This window comes from Cygnus olor, chromosome 3 (assembly GCF_009769625.2).
Source record: "Cygnus olor isolate bCygOlo1 chromosome 3, bCygOlo1.pri.v2, whole genome shotgun sequence".
NCBI lineage: Eukaryota > Metazoa > Chordata > Aves > Anseriformes > Anatidae > Cygnus > Cygnus olor.
In genome coordinates this window covers 92,443,088-92,467,691 of record NC_049171.1, presented here as the reverse complement: position 1 = coordinate 92,467,691, position 24,604 = coordinate 92,443,088, and the positions used below count along the sequence as shown (strand labels likewise).

The 24,604-nt window shown below is 43.0% G+C and overlaps 2 protein-coding genes and 1 long non-coding RNA gene across 4 annotated transcripts in view; 2 read left to right on the top strand and 1 right to left on the bottom strand.

The window, feature by feature from the left end:
* The first annotated feature begins 503 nt into the window (after positions 1-503).
* LOC121068771 lies at positions 504-16,602 on the top strand. The gene is made up of 7 exons (XR_005819084.1): positions 504-590; positions 1,958-2,063; positions 3,589-3,817; positions 3,978-4,769; positions 6,274-6,449; positions 7,859-8,005; positions 16,403-16,602. It is a non-coding gene; the product is annotated as an uncharacterized LOC121068771 (long non-coding RNA).
* Positions 16,603-17,810: 1,208 nt separating this feature from the next.
* MCFD2 (multiple coagulation factor deficiency 2, ER cargo receptor complex subunit) lies at positions 17,811-21,238 on the bottom strand. Its single transcript, XM_040554296.1, has 3 exons — positions 21,097-21,238; positions 20,247-20,406; positions 17,811-19,208 (listed from the first exon to the last, which is right to left on the bottom strand). The coding sequence occupies exons 1-3, from the start codon at positions 21,234-21,236 to the stop codon at positions 19,077-19,079; spliced, it is 432 nt and encodes a 143-aa protein (XP_040410230.1). The 5' UTR covers positions 21,237-21,238; the 3' UTR covers positions 17,811-19,076.
* A 6-nt stretch (positions 21,239-21,244) lies between these two features.
* Positions 21,245-24,604, top strand: part of TTC7A (tetratricopeptide repeat domain 7A) — a 172,138-nt gene continuing 168,778 nt past the window's right edge. The window contains exons 1-2 of one of the 2 annotated variants that reach the window (XM_040554290.1): positions 21,245-21,518; positions 23,200-23,363. In XM_040554290.1, the coding sequence (XP_040410224.1) occupies positions 21,275-21,518; positions 23,200-23,363 (408 nt within the window). In that variant the 5' untranslated portion in view covers positions 21,245-21,274. Of the gene's footprint in view, positions 21,519-21,660; positions 21,873-23,199; positions 23,364-24,604 lie in introns of those variants that run through there. The other variant, XM_040554291.1, reaches the window with a different exon arrangement.

Below are 24,604 nucleotides of genomic sequence, written 5' to 3'. Positions count from 1 at the left end.
ATTTTTGGCCCAAACCTTATTTCAGACATTCAAAAACCTTGTTCACAAACTTCTACTTCTGCCCCAGATCAGAAGGTTGTCAAGATGCCAAGTATGAGGTTTAAAACAAACAAATAAATAAATACTTGAATCTTTCAAATTGCTTCCTGCTTTCTGAACTTTCATGGTTCATGTTTTCAAGCATAATCATGTGGAAATCTAATCGTTCCTGTATTTTGGAGAGTGAAGACTTCTTGCCTGCCTCCCTACTGAACTAACCCACTAGGGTAAGGAGGTAAAACACTGCACCACTGAGGCAGCTTTCCCAAGTGGGATATATCTACACTAATTCAGCCCAGGCCTGAGCACAGAGCCTGGGTCCTGTGCTCACCTTGACTCTCTACATCCAAACTAACACCAACAAGCCACTGTACAGGCAAGTCTGCAGATCTTCCTCTGTCCTTGTCTAATCTTCTCCTTTCTACCTTTCTGCACAGCATCTCTGATAGTCACACGTGTGGTACCGTTGTGCCTAACTGCTGCTGTTTGCCAAACCATTCTGCAGGCTCCATCGGCTGCCTCGGTGTCCTGTTGTAAGGAAACTGGGGGAGGTAAGTGCCACGCTTCACATATAAGGTACAAATCATGTTATTTGTGTGATCTCCTGGTTTATATATTCCATATATTTCCTTATTTTAGTTTTACTACTTACTCTTGCTATAAACCAAGGGTGTTAGTGCACACTTCCTCTCTTCCTAGACCTGAACACCCAAAGGCGCAGCGAGTTTTTACCAAGCATTTCTTAAAGAACAACTCAGTATGAGAAACCCTCTCACAAAACCCACACAAATCCCTGTAATCAGCCCTGCCAATTCACTGCAGACTGCAAACAGCTATAGACAGGATTCCAAACAGTTAATTTCAAATAGCTCATTTTCTCTCATCTCTGCACAAATTCCTGTCATGTTGCATTACATGTAAACAACTCAGAAACTTAATGACATGCCTTTCAGTCAAAAACTGGTATGGCTTTTCAGTCTGAGCAGATTAATTGCGGTTTGTAACAATATAGACTGATGCAGTCTGATTAGGGTTTCTATTGCTCTTTGAGATAAAATATTTTATGTGAATGTAAAGCCAAGATTTCTGCTGGCACGACTTTATTGACTTCTGCGGGAAAATAAAATACCCATGTAAAATCCATAATATGTTATTGTTTGTGAGCTGTTACAGTAAAGAAATTTTATAAGCTTCTGTAAATTAGATGTCAGATCAGATTCCAGTCCCTGTGGAAATGGTGCTGTCAATGAAGTTAGGCAACAGGAATATTTTACCGTGGAAGAGACACTTTTGAATGAATCTTTTAGCATTTGATGGCTTTGGAGGTGTTTTGTACTTCCGTTTTTCACTGCCCCTGTCTTCTTCCCGAATATGTTATCTTAAAACTGATAGTCTCTTAAGTTTCATTCCTCTGCACTTCTATTGTTGTACTATTCTTGCTACAGACATTGCTTGTGTTTTGTAGCAATCCTGTAGACTCAAGCTTAGGAACTGTGCAACACAAATCCCACTATTTGCCGATAGGATTAACGTGAGGAACTCCACAAAGCTTCTTTGAATACATTCCTCACTGACCGATATGTCCCTCAAAGCTTTAGGATGAGATTTTCCTCTTCCTTTTTTTGTCTCCTATTCCCTTTTTCTTTCCTCTCTTTCCTTTCCTCTGTAGCTTTTTAAGGCAAAACGTAGCAGAAAAGAAATTCAAGTGGATAAATGTGCATAGTTTGCTTGTGGTTGGGTGGCTGGGGTTTTTTTTGGGGGGAGGGGAGGAGTGGGAAATCTCTCTGAGGAGACATACTAATGGGTAGCTTCTTGGCTCAGTCTCTCCCTCTGAAATGTTTTTGTTTTGTTTGTCTTTTGTTCTGTTAAAAAAAAAAATAATAAAAAAAAAATCTTAAGTTGCTATTTGTTTTTCCAGTTTGAAGAATGCCATGACTAGGGGTGATCACTGCTCAGAGAGGTCAGAAGTATTTTGCGATGTTTTGAATTCCATACAACTGTACCAGGGGGGGCGAAGTTTTTTGGTGAGTATGTGGGCTTGCCGATGTAATTCCACCCTGTCCATGCTGCTGGACTAAAAATGAAGGTCACAAATATTCTACAAAAACTGCCAGTGTCTGGTTGTTTTGCCCCCTGTTATCAGGATTCCAACAGAATTTCACTTTACAGGGCTAGCACATTTTATAGAACAGAAGACATTTTAAATATAATATTTGCAATATTACATTTCAGTATTATAATACTGCCTGACAACAGGGACCAAAGCAAAAGTACTAGATAGAAAAGTACAAGCTGCTGCACTTTGAACTAGAGCTGTGCATATTGGCACGGGGGAGCATGTGCTTCACATCACCAGTGGGACGTTTTACATATAGGTCACATTAAACCAGTCTGCAGAATTGGAGATGTTTAAATCAGCATTGTAAAATCCTGAAACTGTAAAAATTAGGGGAAAAAAATTACATTATTAAAATATTGAATCATCAGTTTATTATCTTTAGAAATCCTTTCCTGTATAAGTAGATTCTTTATTCCTGTCCATTTCGATAAGATATCCTGTTTATTTTAAATACTCTGAGCGGGTAGAGGTTTTATTTTTTGGTGTGAAGGGTTTTGAAAGAAGCTGTTTCCACACTGCACATAATAGTGTGGTTGGAAGGACAATTACTGCAATTTATTCCATTTCTGGGTGTGAAGATCCCCAAAGGCAGCATCAACTCCCCATGTGATTTGTCACTTGAAGGTTGGGTTGGTTTTTTGTTTTTGATTTTTCCAGCCTATCTGCTGTAAATCATCACTCCTTAGGCAAGTACATTGAGTTTTTATCTCAGATTGCATGCTTGCACATAGCTTTTCTTACTATGAACAACTTCAGATGAATTATTACTTAATTGTTCAATAATTTTATGCAATTGTAGGACCAATTAATTTCTCTTTGGGTGACTTTAATTACTTTGAGTGATGAATATTGAGGCATGGTACAATATGTTCCTCCCATGAGAATGTTCAGCTGTTCTGAAGTCAGAGGCTGTTAGGAATATAACAAAGCATCTGACAGAATCAGGTTTTCATAAAAATTAAAAAAAAAAAAGAAACAAAAAACACACACACAAAAAACACATCCAAAAACACCCCTCATAAAGACTTTTTAAAGGGAAACACCAATGTCAGTTGAGTATTACTGATCATTTGGGCAGATGGATAAAGTCAATACTTTTACAACTGTGGTAGGCAGATCATGAGGGAACTGGTACTACTGGAAGAAAATGTGACTTTATTTTCCCTAACTGAGCTTTCCCAAAGCAATGTGGGTTAACAGTTCATGAGGTAACTGCATGTGCAAAAAAAAGATAGATAGCCTAAATAAGAAAATAACGGAAATCAACACTAAGGAGGGCTTTTAAAGCAACTGTGGTCTTTTTCAAACTTGCCAGTTAGGAACTGTTCCCTGTAGTATAAGCCAGATTCAACTAGAACATTCATTTTTTGCGATCGGTAGTTGTAAGTACCAGTAGCTCTGAAAACAAGAGGTTGTGTTTTCTTCTTCAGATTCTGTTTTGTCTACTGAATGGGAAGTGGACCATTAGCAGAGCACAGGGACCTCCACCTCTGGCCTACCCATCGCTTCCAACAGCAGTTGCCAAAAGCTGCAGTCACCTAACCCCCAAATATAGTCCTATATGAAGTACCCGTGAGTGCATGTCTGCACTGTGAAATCCCCAAGGGTGGACAGCACTCAGGGCTGTCATCATCAATCAGTCCTTTAGGACTTCTTCAGGTGAGTACTTCAAACACAGTGAGGACAGACATGGATTGCTATTCCGATAAATATGAGAAGGGTCTATTTGGAACAGTTGGTTTTGTACCCTCAAGGCAGAAGGTAAAGAAAGAGAAGGGAAAAACCAGGAGTAAATGATTGTTTCTGTACTGATTCACAGGTCTGCTTACCATCAAATGTAGCATTGTGGTGGTGACATGGACTTGTTACAGCTAGAAGTAAAGAATGCAGAAAATAATGGATTTTGACCATAAAGCTTGAAATTCTCACAGGTTTAGTGTTTTGAGTAAGGCGATGATCCAAAGTCTATAAAGGCAGAAGAAAAACAGCCTTTGGCTTCAGTGGGCATTGCGTCAGGCCTTCACATGACTAGCTATCAGCAGACTTCATTCTGTGTAACTCTGTATGAAAGAAGTGTTAGTTCTCTGGCATACAGTCAGCCGAGGAGGAATAAGATGCTCTGTGTGTTTGCAACTTACCCTTCTGGTGAGCAGACATCCTCAGCACTGAAAGCAACAGAGATGTTCCCTCACAGCTGGTGGAAAGGCACCTAGCTCTGCTTTGCAACTGTTCCTTCTCGCTAAGTCATCACAAGAGAGAGAATTAGCCGAGACTTCGTTGTTGCATACCCAAATCTGAATGCTGGGTTATATTTAAACAAGCACAGGAAAGAGTTGAGAGACTTCATGACCCTGGTGAACTGGGGATCAGTTGTTCTAAACTGGAAGGCAAATGTCAGAAGATCAGATTACAAGTGTCTACCAGCATGTTTTCACTGTACGGTGGGTCAGCTGGAGTTCAGGCCCTGCAAATACTGAGGAGGTGGTTCCAGAGCAGTAAGCACTTGAGCAATTGCTAGCACCGGTGGTCTGAACTTGGGCAGGATTTCATAACGTCTGCAAGCCAAAAGCTTCCTCGACTGCTAATTTAATAAAGAAGAGTGAACCACTGGGTAAGTCCCTTGAAGAGAGACTAAATCAGGCTAATTTGTTATATAATCCCTTTTTAATGTGGAGAATTAAGGTGACGGCAAGATGACTGTGTTTAATACTCCAAATAATTACTGGCGATTATTGACATTAAAGATGGGAGAGAGCAAGTTAATTTCTGCTTGTTGTTTTCAACGTGTGCCAAACTCTTACTTCACACCAGTGAGGAAAGGCTAAAAGTTGTGTATTCCATATGCATGAAGTAACAGTTGGCACAAATCACTGAGGGGAGAAAAATAAAAACCAATAAAGCCCAGCAACCCGAACTGTCACTTGCTGACAATTTCTTGACTCTCACTGCTGGAAAAAAAAATTTAACATAAAGGCCTCATGCAGAGTATTCCACCTGAATAAACCCACATTTCTGGTCCTCTTTGAGGCAAATGTTTTGCTGAGAAAGCAACTATAGCTTCAGTTGTCCAACCTTCTCCTTTCCCCCTCTGGAAAGAGGTGTCACAGGCAGACCCAGAGTGGGATGGGAATGAAGCAATGGAGGATGAGGACAGTGCCTGACTCAGGTTGAGGCTCTTGGGCATAAACTGTTCTTCTCCATTGCTAGGAACGGAGGTGCTGGGGTTTTTCATGTGTAACAACGGCTCCCTGCTTGGGACAACTACACCGTGTAGATCAGGGGAGTTTACATCCTCCCTGCACCAGCACTGATGGATTTGTCCCAGAACAGCCGGAGGTAGCACAACTTGCCTCTGCCTCTACACATTGTGTCTCTTCATGTCGGCCTTTGGCTTTGGTCTATGAGTCCCAGAACCCCGAGAGCACTGCCAGGCCCTGATGTTGCTGTCCGCTCACTGGGGCTCACCCACCCACCCAGGACCCCACCTCAGCCCTGGGGCCGTCAGCCCCTGCCCCAACAAGGCCGCAGCAGGGCTAGGATCCATGAGCCTTGGCCCATCCCTGTCCCCGTGGCCTACCTGGTGCCCTGGCAGTGGCTATGGGCTACATGAGTTTTCTCATGTGTGTGCAGTTTGAGATGACGTCCTGCGCTGACACAACCTGATGACAGTCTAAGTCTGCCCTGTCACTTATGTAAGTAGGCAAGTAAATAAGCATATTTATTGAGAGTCAAAACGTGTATGGTGTATGGGATGTAACATACAAAAGCATTACGTACTGTTCCTCTGTGGCTTCCTCCCCTCTCACCATCCTGTGATCTCCCTTTCTCCTCCTTCTCCTCTTTAAGTTGATGTCTACTAGGAAGAGGAGCGGTGGATGAAATCACAGTATGGAAAGCAAGTGATGACACTGGGCAAATTCATATCAAGAGTTAATTTCAGAATGTTTCCTATCATTTTTTCCTATTTTGTTGATGACTGGAATAGTACTTGTAAGCCAAAGCTTACTTGTTCAAATCACACTCTCATTTTATTTTTAAAGAAAGAAACTGTTTTTGCATTTTGACATGTTTCTTGTTTTCAGACTGTGTTGATTTTTCTGTGTGGTTCACTCTAGGCTTCGTACAACTGACAGCTTATTATCTCGCCTTATGAAAATCATGCCTGACTTCTGGGAGCTGTCTATCAAAAGGAGAGAATACACTGAGAAGCTGGTACTTTCTGTCTAATTATCTGGTTTGATCATTGTTCAATGAACCTATTAACCACTTGAAGTGACTTGCATCTTCACAGGTAGTACTGCATGATCTTTCTCTGCACTATTTAAATGGCAAATGTGACCCCTGTGAAGTGTTCCAGCCTAGCTTCTCTTGGACTGCTAGTTCCTAAATGCAGCTGGCTTCACTCATGTTGGACAGTAAACCCCATCCTGTGCCTTCAGAATACTGACTGTAGGTGAATGTTCTCCCCCTCCTTATCTCCTGTCCTTGGACAACTGCCTCAGTTCAAGGTTTATGCCTTTCAGTGAAGCACTTAAGCACGCACTTAGCTCTAATCAGTTCATTCCTGTCTGTCATTCCTGTCATTCCTGGGTGTTCATTGAATAGGGATGGATTTAAGTGCCTACTTGTAGTCTATGGCTTCCCAGGACCTCAACGGTTTCTTGGACAGTGGCTGGATAAGATAAAAGGAACCATCCATGACAGTCCTGTGCCTGGTTGAATGGTGTATTTTTGGATAGTGATGAGCAACACTGTTCAAACCTTTCATGATACTTCAGAGTAGAGATGGACAGAGCCCTGGGCCCAGATGCTCACTGGGGATGGAGGAAGGGTGCTCCCCAGAAACCTACATGTGACCTATAAGTAACGGGGAGAGGGAAAGATTTCCTCCCTTTCTCTGTTTGTGGCACCTCACTCTGCTGAGGTAGGACACCAGGGACACCAGCAGCACAGCAAGGAGTGGTACCTTTGTGCTGTGGTCATAAAATCTCACTTCTCCAACACAGACCTGGTTGAGTCAGCTGTGCCCTATCCCTTCCAAATCCTTTACCACCATCGCAGTCACCCACACAAATCTGTTCCCTGCTGTGCCTCCTCCCAGGATCAGCTCACCCTTAAAAGTCAAGAATATGTATGTTTAAGAACAGTTCAGGAAATGAAAAGAGAGAGGAAAAACATCATTCATGCTGTTTAAGTTCTGACTGAAGTCTGAGCACTTTGTCCATACTGGGATTATGATCTAATAAATGACTGATTACAAGAATAAGAGAAAATAGGCCATATTCATCTGAATGGTAGAAACTGTCTTTGAAAGTGGTGCCAAAATGAAACGGGACATGTCACAGTGTGGCCAGTTACAGACTCCAGTTTTTCATATGAGTTGCAAAACAGATGAGTTTAGAAGTTGTACCTGTTCTGAGAGGAGAGGTTGTTGGGTAGGTAACATGTAGTAATCCATCTCCAGTTGAGACTTTTCACAGAGTTTTTGGCTGGCATTTGGAAGTATCCTTGGAAGCCTTACAATCATCTCATTTTGCTTGAATCGGCGTGCATTATCTTTTGTATCTATGGCAATGAAAAAGCTGTTTGGCTTAGGACTAGTTGCCACTGGCTTCCCTAGTATTAGGAAAGCCAATTAATAAATGACCTTGACTAGATGTCAAACCTCACATTTGCCCCCTCTGTGCCTCTATTCCACAGGGGATTAAAGCCAGCCAGTTTCCAGCCCAGGAACCTGCCAGGGAGAGGATGGTCTACTGCATCCACCAGACCTTGGCAGAGCTGTAACCAGCTTTATTAAAAGATTTGTTTTGAACATATGATAGAGGATACTCTCAGTTATACCAGGTAAAAATATAACATTAGTGTCTGGCTCTGTTCCCATCTTCCTGTGCTGCTGCAGCAATAAATGGTGTTAGAAAATTGTGCTCACTGATAGTGTGGAGAAGTCTTTCTGCAAAGAAGTCACCTGGCTTGGGCAGCCCTGTATCCCTACTCTGCTCCCTGTGCTGCCAGCACAGCAGGGCACCCTTGGGAGTGGAGTTGGCCCAAAAGTGTGGGCTGCCAGTGCGGCCCTGGTAGGTCTGAGTGGCATGGCTCTGTGGAGGAGCCCTGTGACTGTGCTATCTTGTGTTGGCAGCCATGGATAAGCTGTGGTTGTGTTCCTGTGCCACCCTGATTATAAGAAGTGTGACTGTCAGGGATGTCAGGGCAAAACTGGGCTCCTTTGTTGACACAGGGCTTTTAAGTTGCCTCTGTAACAACAGGCAAGTGAAACTGGGGAGGAGGGATGCAAGTCGGTCACTTTGGGAATCCATCTTTCTGAATGTGGATGGTGTCCTTTGTAGTGCTGCTTTGGAAAGCTATGTTGAGCAGACTCCTGACTCTTTAAAGATCCAGTGGACTTTGAGACAAAAAAACCTCCACATCATATGTCATTCTGGGAACGTACTTGCTGTGAATGAATACAAAGACCTATTCATCACTCCTAGTGCTCACATAACTGACAGATTAAATCACTCTCTGGCTGTGAAGATGACAGTGGCCCAACAGCTAAGGCTGTCTAACAGTTTCCATTAGAAGGCCTCATTTCTGATTGTTTATAATTTTGCCAGGCTTCAACTCCTTGAGCTGAAATTTCCCTTGCCATATGTCACCACAAACTGAATTTTTGTGTGTGGAAGGGCCTAAATGAATATTCATGGCATTTCCAAGCTCATGTATCAGTGAAAAAGTCACTTAAACACAAATTTTCAGAGAATAACTGTACCTTTGTCCTTTCTTGAGAGAGCAGGAAAAGCATCTGGAGTTAGATGCTCCCCGGTAGTCAGTGCTCAAGTAGAAGATGTAGTTGCAGCTAAACAGCGTGGGTACAAGAGGTTCCATGTCCAGGGCTCTCAACTTGGTAGATATTCTTGACAGTTTTAACCTTTTCCCAAATGTTGTGAGGCTGTACTTTGGTCTCCTGATATACTTAGTCCTATAGTGAAGCCCATGTTGTTGATAGAAGTTGTTTTAAACTGTCTGAGATTACACTAACAGGGAGCAGAATTTGGGAGGGTGGCATCTAATGGCTTGTGGTTGGGTATGGGTTTGGGTATGTATGACTGCTTATAGCTCTCCTTAGTTTACCCTTTATCTTCTCCACTGTTGTCCATTTGTTGTACTCCTGACCAACATTCCCTGTCAGATGGTATCAGGACCAGGTTTTCAGATCTCCATGCTGGTCTGAGCACCAGTCTGAAGTTGCTAACTCTGGAGATGAGTGAGTTTGGCAGCTTTTAGGAAGACTTTCCTCTGGTCCATTGAAATCATTTCTCCCTCTGCAAGATCAAGAGGTGCTTGTGTTGGGAAGCTGTTTGGTAACCAGCAACGAGTGGCATTGGTGCAGGTCAGGAGTGGCATGGGGTTTAGCGGACACAAAGTAATTTTGAGGATGATGTGCTGTTTCTGGGAGTAGTATCCACAGAAGGCAGCTCAGCTGCACGCTGGAGGAAATGTCCTGTCTGATCTGCAGCCTGCATAGCCCTCTCCCTTTTCCTACGGATATTTTTATTAGAGGGAGCTTTAAAAGGAAAAGACCTCCAACTGCCACAGGAGTCTGAGAAGGCTTGCGTTAAACTCCCTAGAGGAGTTTTCCCTTAACCATTGCGCAAGCCAGAAAATTTCCAGATCTCAGTAAAAACTGTGTGCATGTGCTGTTTTCCCAAACTGGGTATCAACGTGAATTGTAGCAGCTACTGGCTAGGAACAATCTAGAGACAGACTTTACAAGCACCCAGGATGTTCTCATTTAACTAGTCATGCTAGAGGGCTTTCAGATGATTTAGAGCTTGCTTAGAAATACCTAAATCACCATTAAACTAGCTAGCTTTGGTTCAGTGAGTAACATTATTCCAGGAATACAGTGTTCAGAATGCCCTGCAAAATATATCTGTTTACTGTACTCAGCTTTTATAGTGGGTTTTGCAGTTGTGCTGTGTTCTGCAATGGTATTGGTGTGATGTTTGCAGTACCTGATCAGGCTAATTTAAAGCTAGTTGGGTATGTCAGTGCTGTGCTGCAGTTTTAATAAGGACTGTGGTAGAGACACATCTGCAGTCAGAAATGGTCATAATTCTGCACTGCCAACATGGTGTAATACTCTGCAGAAATCCTCAAGCCAGACCTTAGGAAATGAATCTGGATCCTATAAACATTTTAGTGGGAGGAAGCAAAAATATTTGTGTGACCTGCCAGGACTTTTCATCTCAGAGGTAGGACTTCATATGGGGGAAATAGTCTTTTCCCTTGTTGATAATAAAAGCACTTTATTTTTTTGCTACAGTGGAAAGATCTTGCATTAGATAGATCACACCGAACAGCATTCAGTGAACTGCAGATGTCCTTAAGTTTCCATTGTAAACTTGATTTTATTCCGATTTCTCTCTCTGCCAAAATTAGCCCTATACACCTACAACTTCACAGGCATAATCTTATTATGGGACAGATTTTTTGGAAGAGTTGAAGGAAACTGGTCAAGGTGTTTAAGAGATATGATGGATAAAAATGAGATCATCTGCTTGGAGATTTTCCTAAAGACTTTTTGGCTTGTCATGTCCTGAAAATTCATTTGCCTAGATTCAAAAAAATATTTAAAATCTGTTGGTCTTGGCTAGAAATGGTGTCTTTGAGTAATTTTAGGCTGTCTGGTGACAGAATTATTTGATTACTGAAAGTGGTTTCTGCCTCGGTGTATGTATATGTGTTATGTGTTCTTTGGAGATCTTTACTTCGCTAGTCAGTGCCAACATGTTCATAAATTTATGATGGCATATGTAAGGTTTCTAAACAACTCTGCATGTATCTTAAACATACGCATTCCTTCTCCTGGACCACTCCTATACACATGTGCTGCTGTCTAAAATCCTCACCCGTGTATTTCCTGACTCCCACTCCAGTCCACACTGAGGCTGATAGCACGGTTTTACAGTCACTTCTGCAAAGTCCCTGAAAATATCTCCCCAAGGGACCGGCATTCAAATGTCATTCTACTCATCTCAGTTCTCTTTCCTGGATCAAAAAATCATACCTGTCATGATTTGTGCCAATATGTCAGTCTCCAATGGCTGTGAGCCACAGATGATGACACTTAAGTCAATATTTTTTTGTGTGACTTATTTCTGTTTTATGACAAAATAAGTTCTGAGGCGTAATGTTGCTCTTCTTAAAGAGGATTTATTTCAAAATATGTGCTTTTGCTTTCTCAAAATTGTGTAATTTTTAAAGGTGGTTCCTGAAGTGTGACTAAAACCAGAGATAAACAGAACCATTAGACAATTTTGAAAGCCTCCCATTAGATAAGAAGCATGTGACATCTAGAAACAGTATAGTTGTGCTATACCACTGCATTCATGTTGTTCTCTGGGATCACTACGGCATCCATATATATATCCTTTTATCCGTAATAATACTTTCTCCATATTATTCCATCAGCATCTGTTCTTTGCCACTATTTGAGACAATCTGTTGGGCTAGATGGACTTTTGCTTTAACTAACTGCGGATGTTCTTACACTATATTCCCAGCATCAACAAAAATAATTTACTATGTGCTGAAAACCGGGCTAGGAATTGACTTTGTCATTTTAAAACTCTAAATATTCTTTTTTTTTTCTTTTCTTTTTTTTTTCTTTTCTTTTTTTTTTCTTTTTGAAGAAGCAGCCTTGATATCTTTGTGTGTTGGAGCTAGGACTTGAATCCTAAGTGAAACATTATCTGGAAGTCAGGGATAAGCTTTACCCCTCCATTTCTGGGTCAAACTGTTCACTTCTAGCTCTTGGCAATCACACTTTGAACGTGCTCAGTAGAAACTTGGTAGGGCTTTGTACTTCACCTCTGTGGCAGTGGGTGTACTCTGACAGGACTGAGCAGGAGATTCCTGGCTGCAGACTGCTCTGGCACGCAGCACAGGAACTCAGTGCAGCAGGTCTGTCTTCCCTGGCAGTCCTTCGGGACTGAAGATCTGACTGACGTTACACTTTTTAGCTGAAGACTATTAACCTTCTTTCTTTTCAAATGTCACTTCTTTAGGCAAAACCCAACCAACCAATGAAACAAACAAAAAATGGTTCTTGAAATTTTTTCTCGTGTTTTCTGGACTTCTGTCCATTTTTGTTGATATCCTCTGGCCTCCTGACAGCTAGTTCACATCTTTCTTGGAGTGCAGCATACAGAACAGAACACCGTCTTCTGGGTGAGTCTTGAACAGTGCGGATTAGACCACAAGGACTCTTTCAGTTGTTAAGACTCTTTGGACATCCCAGTGCAATGTCCGTGTTTTATGTAAAAACACGGCTTTGCTGCTCATGTTCAGCTTGTGTTCCACCATAGTCCCTACATTTGTTCTCTTGTGAATTGTTAACTGGATAGATGAGTATTTCTACTTAGGCATGACAAAACATCCATTTTAGATGACTTCTCTAAATGTATCAAGATCATTTAAAAACCTGATTCTGTCATCCATAATATCTGCAGTCCTTCCTTGCTCCACCTGCAAGTTTAATAACCATACTTCTATTAAACTTCTCCACACATCCATCTTCTATGCCTTCAACGAAAACATCAGATAAAACTTGAGATGGGACCAAGCCCCACAGAATACCTTGCAAAACACATGTATTTTGATAGGTTTTGATTAAATTTTGTTGTGGATACAATCACTGTACCAGACTTGATCTCCTGCCCCTTCCTGCAGAAGTTTAATTTTGAACACAGTTCACTAGCCTGTTTATGAGGAAATAGTGCTAAAGGCCTTGCAAAAAATAAAATAAAATAAATAAATCAAAGCTATATGACATCTATGACCATTACTTCACCCTTCCTTTAAGACTCCTAGAATGAAGTTGATTAAGCCCAGACAATACGAAAACATCTAATTTAACTGGTTTCTTTCTAAGCAGGTTTCTCATATTTCAGGCTGAAATTTTACCATTTCATTCCTCGTACTCATTGCACTGTCTGCTTGCTGTTGACCTTTTCAGTAAAAAAGGAAATAAAATACATTAAACTCTTTGTCTTCCTTAAAATCCTCTGCTGATAGCATCCCCTGTCTTTGAGCTATGGTCCAAACTAACTTTCCTTTTTTTCTTACAACCTTACTGATGAAATTTCTATTTTGATATGTTTTGCTAGTTGCATCTTTTGTGCTTTGTCTTTACTGCCTGTGCAGACATGTACACACACACCTATGAATGGTGTATTGTGCTGGGTTCTCAAACAGCCGACCTAGTTTCCACTTTACAGATTTATCTCCCTCATGCTTGCGGTCAATTAAAATGTTACGAATTGGCTGACTTGCACTGAATTTCATTACTTTCCTCCAAACTAGTAGAGCGTGCACTTGGTTTCTTATTAGCATTTCTTGAAGGAACTGACAGCTCTCCGTAATTTGTTTTTCCCCTAGATTTTCCTTGTATGAGACCTCCCTTACACACTCTCTGAGTTTATTGATATCTGCCTTCTTGAAATCTAGTGCTGTCAGTAACTGAGTTGGATTAAGTGGCACAAGTTGACACTATGTTCACTGCGGTACTGATTTCTTTTAAAAGATGTCATATTTGGCAGTATACCTTGCGTCATATGTTACACTGCCCCCTACCTAGCTGCAAAACTGCTGCTCTGCTGCGGAAGGTAGTGACAATTTTAATACATATTGGCTCTTAAGATTTAGTATGCAGTTCAAAATTTAGCATGAAGAACAGGAAGAAAAACATAACTTAAACGTTCCGTACAGCATTAATAACTGCCCGTGTAATAAATCTCACTTAACACAGAGTTATCTGTGCTGATGAAACATTTAGAACACAAATTCCTTGTGATGATATATAATGCAGACCAAGATATGCAATAATCCTCACTCTAATTTGTTGACTAAAAACTTAGAACATTATGCAACTGTTTCATGGTGCGGTGGGCAGACAGTGACACTGTCATGGGGGAGACAAAGAGGAAAGCAGTGAACTTTATCTTAAGTGGAAGTAACTGATCGACCACGTTGGAACTATGCCTTGAAACAACACAAGTTTTTACTAGCATCAAATGCAAAACCAGTAAGATTTCAGGTTCTACTAATACCCCATAACCTCCTTCAGTGTTGGTTGAAACTTCGATGGGCCCTCTCATGGTCAGCTAGTGATGGTCAACAAGTCAGGCCAGGCCTGGTGTTCACATTAGAAAGCCTTCTTTTTAAATATATATATATTTAACTGACAATATTGCAATGCAAGTTGCTTTACTGTCACCTCAAGTAGATTTGATTCCCTAAACAATGAAAATGAATTAACAGTAACCAGTCCTGGCTATGATCAATTTTTATGACAGTGGCAAAGTAATAAATATGTGAGCATCATACTGGCAGCGTGCCGTTGGAAGGCAGAGGAGCAGGCCTTGCCTGTAATCAGGGTAGTGGTTGGTATTATGGTGAAATCCACGTTCGAATCACTCCAAGTTATGTGCTGTAGAGAACCAATGTGCGGTGTTGATACGCTATCTAGTGGCTGTATTGGTGATGACATGATTCCGGGATTACTGTTCTTGTGCTTGTGAATTGCTAGTGTATATATATATTATTCTGTGGTGATAGATAGATAGATCGATCGATCGATCGATCCATAGGATGGCTTGGGTTGAAAGTGACCTTAAAGATCACCCAGTTCCAACCCCTCTGTCACGGGTAGGGATGCCACCCACTAGATCAGGTTGCCCAGAGCCCCATCCAACCTGGCCTTGAACACCTCCAGGGATGGGGCATCCACAGCTTCTCTGGGCAACCTGTGCCAGTGCCTCACCGCCCTCTGAGTGAAGAATTTCCTCCTAACCTCTAATCTAAATCCTCTCTTTTAGTTTAAAACCATTCCTCCTTGTCCTGTCATTGTCTGCCTGAGCAAAAAGTTGCTCTCCATCTTTTTTATAAGCACTACTTATTGAAAGGCTGCAATGAGGTCACCCCAGAGCCTTCTCTTCCCAGGCTGAACAGCCCCAGCTCCCTCAGCCTTTCTTCCTAGGAGAGGTGCTCCAGCCCCTTGATCAACTTGATGACCCTCCTCTGGACCCTCTCTAGCACCCATGTCTTTCTTGTGCTGGAGGCCCCAGAGCTGAATGCAGCACTCTGGGCGGGGCCTCACAAGGGCAGAGCAGAGGGGAACAATCCCTGCCTTCGACCTGCTGCCCACTCCTCTGTTGGTGCAGCCCAGGATGCAGTTGTCTTTCTGGGCTGCAACCGCACTGCTGGCTCATGTCAAGCCTTTCATCCACTGGAACTCCCAACAGCCCTTCTCTGCAGGGCTGCTCTGCTCTCACTGAGTTCTCCACCCAGTCTGTGCTCATGTCTGGGTTTAGATGAGATCAGGATTTGTAAATCTGTAACCACTTTGTAATGAATCCAAGACTTTCTGAGGTTGTGGATGACTAACCAAAAGAAGGTACTAAAGTTTGTATGAATTTGCAAACAAAACTGTTGCTGTAGGCATTTTTGTCTTTAATATTCTGACAGGTACTGGATAAGCAGTTAAGATTTTTCTCCTTTGTATTCAAGCTGTGGTTTCTAGGCGGACTAACAACCAACAGCTCAGTTTATGAGTGGTTCAAGAACCAGTTTAAGTATTCTCTTTACCTGCCAGATTAGGCAGTATTTTGTAAGGTCAAAGCAGACAATCTAGATACTTAATCTAAACTACAAATATAGCATACAGTAATGCAAAGCCAGATGTGTTCTCCAGTGGGGAAAACTTATTCTAGTTCCCTGAGATTGCAGACTAGGAAGAAGTGAAGATTATGCACAGGCTTCTCCTGGTTTTCTGTTTCTGACGGACGTTGTTGACCTTCAGCAAATCATACACCCCTCTTGCTTTATTATCTGTTACCGAGATGTGAAGGGGAGATAGTACTGTTCTTTAAAAGCTTAATCAGCTTTTTAGTTGGTGAGCACTTCTGTTGTAAAGGCCTTACTTTCTATATCGTATATATATACACATATGAAAGGGAATATACTACCTGTATATATGACTTGTACAAGTATATTTCAGGTACTGCACAAGCTACAACTAGCACACAAATTCTTTTTACTTTTTATTTTTTAAGAACTCTGACTCACCATCTGCCTCAGCAATTTTGCACTTTTCTACTTATTAACTGAGAAATCTCCCTAGACAGCTGTTAAACCATTTATCATCAAGTGCACTTAATTAAATATGTGTATTTGTTTTAGGAGTCTGAGTAAAGACATCGTGTTGCAGGTTTCAGCTTGGATAGCATCTCTAGAACTGTTCCGTCTTTCTAGGAAAGCAGGAATATTGTTCTTTCTTCAGATACCATGAAGAAAAGTGCTAATTTTGTTCTCTATTTTTAGTAAGTAATTTTTCAGTTTAATATATGCTTCTGACACCTTAAAAATAAATTTGTTTAGTAAAAAATGTTGTTCACATTACCTACTGTCCTGGTTTCAGTTAGGACAGAGTTAATTTTCCTCCTAGTAGCTGGCAGGGTGCTATGTTTTGGATTAGAATGAGAAGAGCGCTGATAACATGCTGATGTTTTAATTGTTGTAGAGCAGTGCTTACACCAAGCCAAGGACTTTTCAGCTTCTCGCTCTGTCCTGCTAGCGAGCAGGCTAGGGGTGCAGCAGGAGCTGGGAGGGGACAGACCCAGGACAGCTGACCCAAACTGGCCAAAGGGGTATTCCATACCATCTGACGTCATGCTGAACAATATATAGGGGTGGCTAGCCGGGGTGGAGGGGGGGGCCGGCTGCTAGGGGATAGGCTGGGCATCGGTCAGCGGGTGGTGAGCAATTGCATTGTGCATCACTTATTTCGTACACATTATTACTATTAATACTATTATTATTATTATTGTTGTTGTTATTATTTTCCCTGTCTTAATAAACTGTCTTTATCTCAACTCACAGACTTCACTTTCCCGTTTCTCTCCCCCATCCCGGAGAGGGAGGGGGGAGGGTGAGCGAACGGCTGTGTGGTGTTTGGCTGCCAGCCGGGCTAAACCACAACACCTACATTTATCATAATTATTTCTGATATAAAGCTTCCATTGTGTATGTAATTTGCCACATAAGATTGCTGTTAATAAATATGAAATATGTATATAAATTACGTTATTTATATAAGTATGTGCCACACAGGCGGTTGCTGTACTAAACTTAAGGATTTATAGCTCCATCTAAGACCACTGTACTTGATAAGGAAACAGTGATTTTTAAGAGCAGAAGCTTATGATACAAGCATGTAAGAGTTGCTAGGTCTACGAGTAACGTCTTTTAAGTGCCCAAATACGATAATCTTCATCTCCTCTTGTCCCCTCTCCCTTCCTACCTATAAACATGTTCTGTACTTCCTTCAAATTCAACATTCACTCCAAATTAATTGTTCTGTAAAAAAAGAACTTTGCTTTTAGTATGACTGCTGGCAACAGAGATGGGCTTAAAAATACATCAGAAAATTAAGGAAAATTCCTCAGTAGGACTTCCCACCTTGCATGTCCAGCTCCAAAGTGCTAGAACCCCAAATTATTTTTGTTGCTTGCACAACCAGCACAACCCTGGCTACAAATGCATCCAAATAAGTGGTTATTGTAAGAAAGAAAAGTGCAACACTCATTCATTCGTTGCTCAAACATTTAAACAAAGGAAGTAATTTCTTTTACAAATGTGTTTCTCTTGTATAAGAATAATTTTGTACAGAAAATAGCTCTTTATACATTTTAGAGAAATGCTAACATTTAGGTTCTCTATTCAGGGATAATGATTGAATGCAATTTAAGATTTCTGTTATGCTTTATAGTTACCAAATACCAACAAAGCAGCAATACACCACTTGTTTAATATCCTTCAACTGCTTGACTTACCAATTATTGACTCAAGACAATGAAAACATTCCTAGAACCATGTTTGTTCACAAACATTCAAGTATCTTGAAACTGTTAGTTATGAAATTAACTCCTGAAATTAACACCATAATTTAAGCGTCAAGGAAAATGAACTTAAACCTCAACAAGGCAGCATTACTTGCTCACAGATTATCCTGCTGGCTAATACTGTAAGAATCAAATTGAACTGAAACTTTTATATTAAATTGGTTTACTGTTAACATGACCTTCAAAACGAGATAGCAGAAGCTACTCTAGTATATGTTATGCAGCATTAATACAACATTATAAATGTAATAAAATACTTTCATTTTTGTAAGAAGAGACCAGGGAAGGTAGAGAAAAATTTAGTAAAATGCAATATAAAAAGTAAATTTGTGGAGGATGAGAATAAATTGAAAATCATGTATACATATTTATACATAACATTTGAGAGTATACTAGGATATATATATATTTAAAAATGATCAATTTCTTGCAACATAGTGTTAAAAGTCCATACGGTGTCATGGGGACCTCCAACACAAACCACTTTCACACACTTTTCCTCTACAATTGCTGTTTCAAGCACCTGTACTTGTATGCAAGTTTCCTTTGAAATTAGTGGGAAGGTAAGGAAATTTCTCCTTGATATACAGTCATCTCCTTGACACATGCAGTTATCTTTTCTTGCTTTCTAGGTTATTTTCTTAAAATTATTTTTGCTTACATTTTAAAATTAGACGTAAGCAAACAAGTACTATATAACGCAATAATCAAAGATTGGAATTTGAGAATACTGTTGATGCTTCCATGCTTCAAGATTCAACCATTCAGTCAAACACAGCTATCAGTCTGTATTAGCCAGCCTCTTAACAGGTACAATTTTCAAGGAAATTCCGCTGCAACTGGTACACCTCTCCTCACTAACACTGCAGCACAAAGATCGACAGGAGTAATAAATCACATTATACCAGGTCACATTTCCATTTAGCTAGGAGAAACAAGCCCCCTGCAAAACCTTATTCCAGTGATTTTGCAAATTCTGCATAGTCAATGTATCCGTCATTGTTCTTATCATCATCTCGCAAGACATCATCTATTAGACTAATTAGCTCTTCTTCTTTCATTGCCTGGGTATGCTCACCACCTTCCTACAAAAAAAAAAAAAAAAGAAACAAGTTTAGCGGTGTTTCCCATCTAGTGGCACATGTGACAGATTACTGACAACTAATTTTTGTTAAGCATTTCATGTTTGATGTTTAATGTGGTTCTAAGATTTATATAATCATTTATTCCAATATATGGAACTTTTACCAGATGCAAGCTATTAAGTCCAAGTTCTCTGTACTTCAAAATAAGTGCTTTGTATCCGTTATATCCAGTTTATATTCTTAGCCAAGAGATCTAGAAGCTAAATAGCACAATGTACAACGATAGACTAACCTAGCAGATGTATTCTTAATTTGAATCTTTATGTCGCACAGACATATAGTTTCTGTACTGTATAGAAACATCATCCTTTGTGTCAGAACGTGTAACAGAGTGAGAAATGAAAAGAAACATGTTCAGTACAGTGGTGTAGCTTAAAGATAGTAAGAGGTCAGTATGTGATATTGCGTTAGCATTGTCTTCGCAAGGATCGTACCTGCATTTGTCCTTAAATATTTGTAGCTGGGAAGAGAATGTGTTTAGAAAGGTGAAGAAAACAAAGGCAGACCATGACTGGTTCTTCTAAGCCGAATTTGTGCAAGATGTCTCTTATACTTCGCTTATCCACGGCAGTAATAGTTTGGGCTTGAAAACAGCAGGCTTAGAACCTGTAGCAGCATCATATCACGTGCTACTTCTATAATCTCACATCAGCTTAATTCCATTGTGGACAATTTCCCTTTTTCCTCTCCCCATCCCTGGCTATCAAAGTATCCCCTTTGTCAAATCATTTCCACTCTTTGCTCACAGTAAAGTTTAAACTACAGTGGAGTCTTCTTGAAAACTGTGATGTGACATGAAAAAACTATGATAAAGTTAGTATGTCTATAAATCAAGCCAAAGGGGTAATAGTCTTGTTTTCACAAGAACTGTTCTACTGTAACTGCACTGAAGGTGTGTTGTGACTATGCTACTTAAAGCTGGTTTAAGAAAGTCAGAACTGTTTGCAAATGCACAAGCCATTACAATATACCACCTACCTCTTTGTGGACATGTGATATAGCGGTAGCAAGCTCTAGGCCATCTAACAAATTATTGCCATCATAATCGTGCATTTTGAAGTAATGAAGCTGCAACTCTTGCGGAGACATCTCAGATTCTGGTTTTTCAATAACACCTTCCAAATGTTCCATGATGTGGCTAAGAAAAAAAAGAACAAGCGATATACCAGTTAGTTAATATTTAATTCTCTGTTGACATCAAATTTAGTCTTTGATCAATCAGTCAAGTGCACAGGAAGCACTGTATCTCTGAAAGCACCCTAGACAACCAGGACAACTGACAGTTTTACACTAAAATGACGAAGGCACAAAGGCTGGTTGTTACAGGTGTTGCAGTGGCCTCTAGCGTCTTAGGTAGCTATTCCTCTCTCTTCTGGCCTACTGAACTGATTACAAAAACAAGCCAAGAAGCCCTCAGAGTCTCCTTTGGGCTGTTTCCCAAAGCAAAGGGTCTGGAGGAAGAGCATTTATACTCACACATGGACTAGGGAACTGTATTTGCTGCTACCTCTCTTTGGTGCGCGAAGAAGCAAGGAATAAGAAAACCATTCCCTACCCGCTTAAAGTACTGTTTTGTCTAAAGTATATTGATCTGGGCAAGCAGAGTTCCTGTAAGAAATCGCTTATAGTATGAGTTGTGCTGAAGGCTCCGGAGACCTTTCCAGGTCTAGCACCTGCTGTCAAGTTCTCCAGCGGCTGCCTCCCGCCCGCCTCCAGCTCTTCACGCGGCACCCCGAGCCGGGCGGCTGCCCTCGCCTTTAACCCGCCTGGCGCCGCAGGAGATAAGCAGACGGCTAAGAAGCACCGTTGGCGTTTTCAGGACACGTACTCTTTATCTTGCACCAGGTTCTTATCGAGGCGAATGTTCGCGTGCTGGCCCTCCCCGCCGCGCTCCTCAGCCAGGGCGCCGAGGAGGAAGGCGGCCAGGCAGCAGCACAGGAGAGCCGCTCCAACACCCCTCGGGGCCATGGCGATCTCCTGCGGAGAGGAAAACAGAGCGCGCAGAGATGGGCAACGCCCGGCCGTTAAACCGCCACCCGCAGCCGTTAAACCGCCGCCGCGGGATGGCGTCCCCGGCCCCCAGGTGGAGCCGGGCCCTACGCCGCGCTCCCCTCCCCTCCCCTCAACCGACGGCGCATGCGCCCGCCCCGCCCCGCCCCTCGGCGCCCCGCCCGCCGGCTGCACCTTGCGGCGGGGCGCGGCCGCGTCACGGCGCCCGCAGGGACGCGTGGAGCGCTCGCCGGCGGCCAGGTGCGGCGGGAAGGGGCGGGGCCTCGCCCTCGGGGGGCGGGGCCTCGCCGCCGCGGGGGCTCCGCTCGGTGGGCGTGGCTTCCCGGCCGGTGGGCGCGGCTTCCCGGCCGGTGGGCGTGGCTTCCCGGCCGGTGGGCGTGGCTTCCCGGCCGGTGGGCGCGTCCCGGCGGCGCGCCGCTGTCCGGCGGCGGCGGGGCGCTAAGATGGCGGCGCTGTGGCACGTGAAGCTGTCGGGGGAGCTGGAGCGGTGCCGGGCGGAGCGGCACTGGGCGCAGCTGCGGCTGCTGGTGCGGCACCAGCTGCTGCCCCCCGCCAGGGCGCCCCGCAAGGCGGCGGCGGGCGCCGAGGAAGCCGGTAAGGGGGCGGGGGGAGCGGCAGCGGGGCGCTGACCTGCCCCGGGGACCGGGGGGAGCCCCGGGGTGCTGCTCCGGCCGCGGGGGGGGGGGCTCCGCGGTGCCTCCCCCCGGCGGTCCCGAGGGCAGCGCCCGTTGGCCGGGGGCGCCGCGGGGCTCGTCCTGCTGCGGGGAGCCCGCTGCGCCTCCGCTTCCAGCAGCGGCGGCCCGCCTGGGTGCTCCTCCTCCGGGACAGCCGCTCTGCAGGCGCGGGTGCTCGGCTCCTCCTTCTGCCTGCGCCTCTCGCCTCCGGGAAGGGGCCGGCGAGTGCCTGGGTGCTCCCCGGTGCCGCGTGCGAGCGGCTGTGGTCGGGGGTGGGCACGCACAGGGCCGCGTTGTGCCGCTTCCCCGTTTCGCGGTGTCGGTGCGCGGTAGGTGCGTGCCGGCCGTCGGGCAGGAAGAGCTCTGCTCGCGCGTCGGCGGGCGCCCCGGCACTTGGACCGCAGCACACGCAGCGTGCCTAACGGGCGGGGAGCGAGTGGGCCTCGGCTGTCCCACAGGCTGCGAATGCGGGGAGACGCTGCCCTGCGGCCCCGTTCCACAGCTTCAGACTCCGAAACGTGAAGTCTGTAGGACACACGATGCTTGTTGGGTTTTTTTGTTTGATCTGCGAAGGTGTTCTTACCCTGTTTGACTCAGCAGTCAGCTGTTTGAGATACTCCTTCTATGAATGAATGAACTGCTGAACTAGAAACTTGAACCATCAAGTGAGAGCTCCAGCTACACTGGCAGATGAGATGTTTTTAGCAAGTGATGCATCTTAAAGTTCATAGAAAATAATTTTTTCTAAGTAAAATATTAAGCTTCTGATGCAGTTACTGATCTGTAGTGAAGATCGTAGCTTATGCCTAGTCTGAAGCAAGTTTTCATGCTTGTACATTCGCAAATTTTAAGCATGTACTTAAATGCTTGCTAAGACTGGTCTTACAGTTTTTCATCACAAAACGCACTTCTAAATTCTTAATTGTTACATTAGTGACAACACAAGATTGAGCTGTGCTGTCAAAATGAAAGGATCCGATCAGGGAAAAATCGTTTAATTAAAAGGAAATGTAATTTTATTTTTCATAGATAACAATGTTTCCAATACCCTAAGTTAACACTACTTCCTCTTTTCCTCCACTAGTTCCTCTCACCTCTCAGAGTTACTATTTATGTGTCTTGCAGATGACGAGTTTTCTCTTAATCCTATTTAAATGTTAATGTAATGCTATTTAAAAAAAGTGGTGCTGATAATAGCATTCACAAATGCTAAGTGATGTTTCTTGTTGGTTGGTATGTGCTTTCAGAGGACTATGGGAGTATGCTGCTTGCCGAAGCTCTGCTGGAAGAATGCTTGCAGGAAAACTTTGCCAAACTGAAGGACTCCATTCCACTGACAGAGAAGAATGAGCCCAAACTGAGTGAAGCTAAGCAGTATCTGACCAATGTCTTAAGCAGAGGAAAGCTGCGGGTAAGTGGGCTCTGTCATTGTAACTGCTGATACCGTAATGCTTTTTTCATGTGATTGTTAGTCTGATACGAGGTGTTGACATTGCCTTATCATGTTCCCCTATTTACAGTGCTGTATTTATAGGTATTACTAATGTCCTCGTAATTCAGTGCCCCTCTGCAGTGTCTTCTGTTGAGAGATTGCTTTTTCATATCCAAACAGGTTAGGTATTACAAATATATCCTTCTTTCTGATTACAAAGACTTGGGCTGAGTATGTAGGAGCTCTCTGCAGCCGTGGTGCAGGGCCTTCTAATGGTGCTGCTGGGTTTGCCCAGCTGAGGGACCTCCTGCCGCTCCAGGGCTGAAGGAATTGCGTGCACCTGGTCAGCTCCAGGACAGAGGTAAAATGTGCTTCACGCTGCTGCTGGGCCATTGAGGTCGTAGTGCAAGTCCAAGGTTACAGCCTTGCATTGCTTTCAGTCCCTGCCAGAGAAGTTATGCCAACTTAGCCTCAGTTTTGTTTCATGTTCTGAGTGTGTGGTTCATAGCTGCGCATTAGCAGAGAGCTTTAGGAGAGTTTCAGGACACTGCCTCAGTGGCTACCGCTGACCTTGGACAGCGGGGCTTTAATAAGGCTATGAATTACAAGTCTGAAGTTCTAGGCTTGTACTGCTCCTGGTTCTGAAACTTACAGCCTAATGAGCTTGCAAGTGGATGTTATACTTTGATCATGTTACTTGCAACAGAGCCCATGTTCAGCTTTTTTTTTCTTCTGTGGGGCAGTTCCTTGTTCGTATCTTCTCGAAAGTCAGTGTATTTAAATAAAAAGATAGGGTAGGAAGGAGGATTCATCCAGCCCTTTTTCTTTATAGTTTAACCCCAGTAACATCCAAAACCACTGTTCTTGTTTGTTTTTTTGTTTGTTTCCAGGTCTAGGTGTTAGGTTTGGCTTCACGAATTGCAATTACTGTTTCTTTGTAGTGGTGATTTGGTTACTTACAGGCTACTCTTGAACCTGTGTTGACTGCATGTGTTTAAAAAATGGGGGCGAAGGATTAGGAACCTTTTCTGCTTTTTGAAACATTGGAAAGGGTCCAAATGTTTGTCTCTTACTGAGAGGTTTTTTTTTTTTTGCACACATTTGTATACACATTTTCAATACTCCTTAAGGACCGAACAAATCCTAGAAACGGCAGGCATGCCTTCTGCCTCTACTTTTGCCTGAATTTTTTTTTGAGAACTTTAGAAAACTTGAGAACT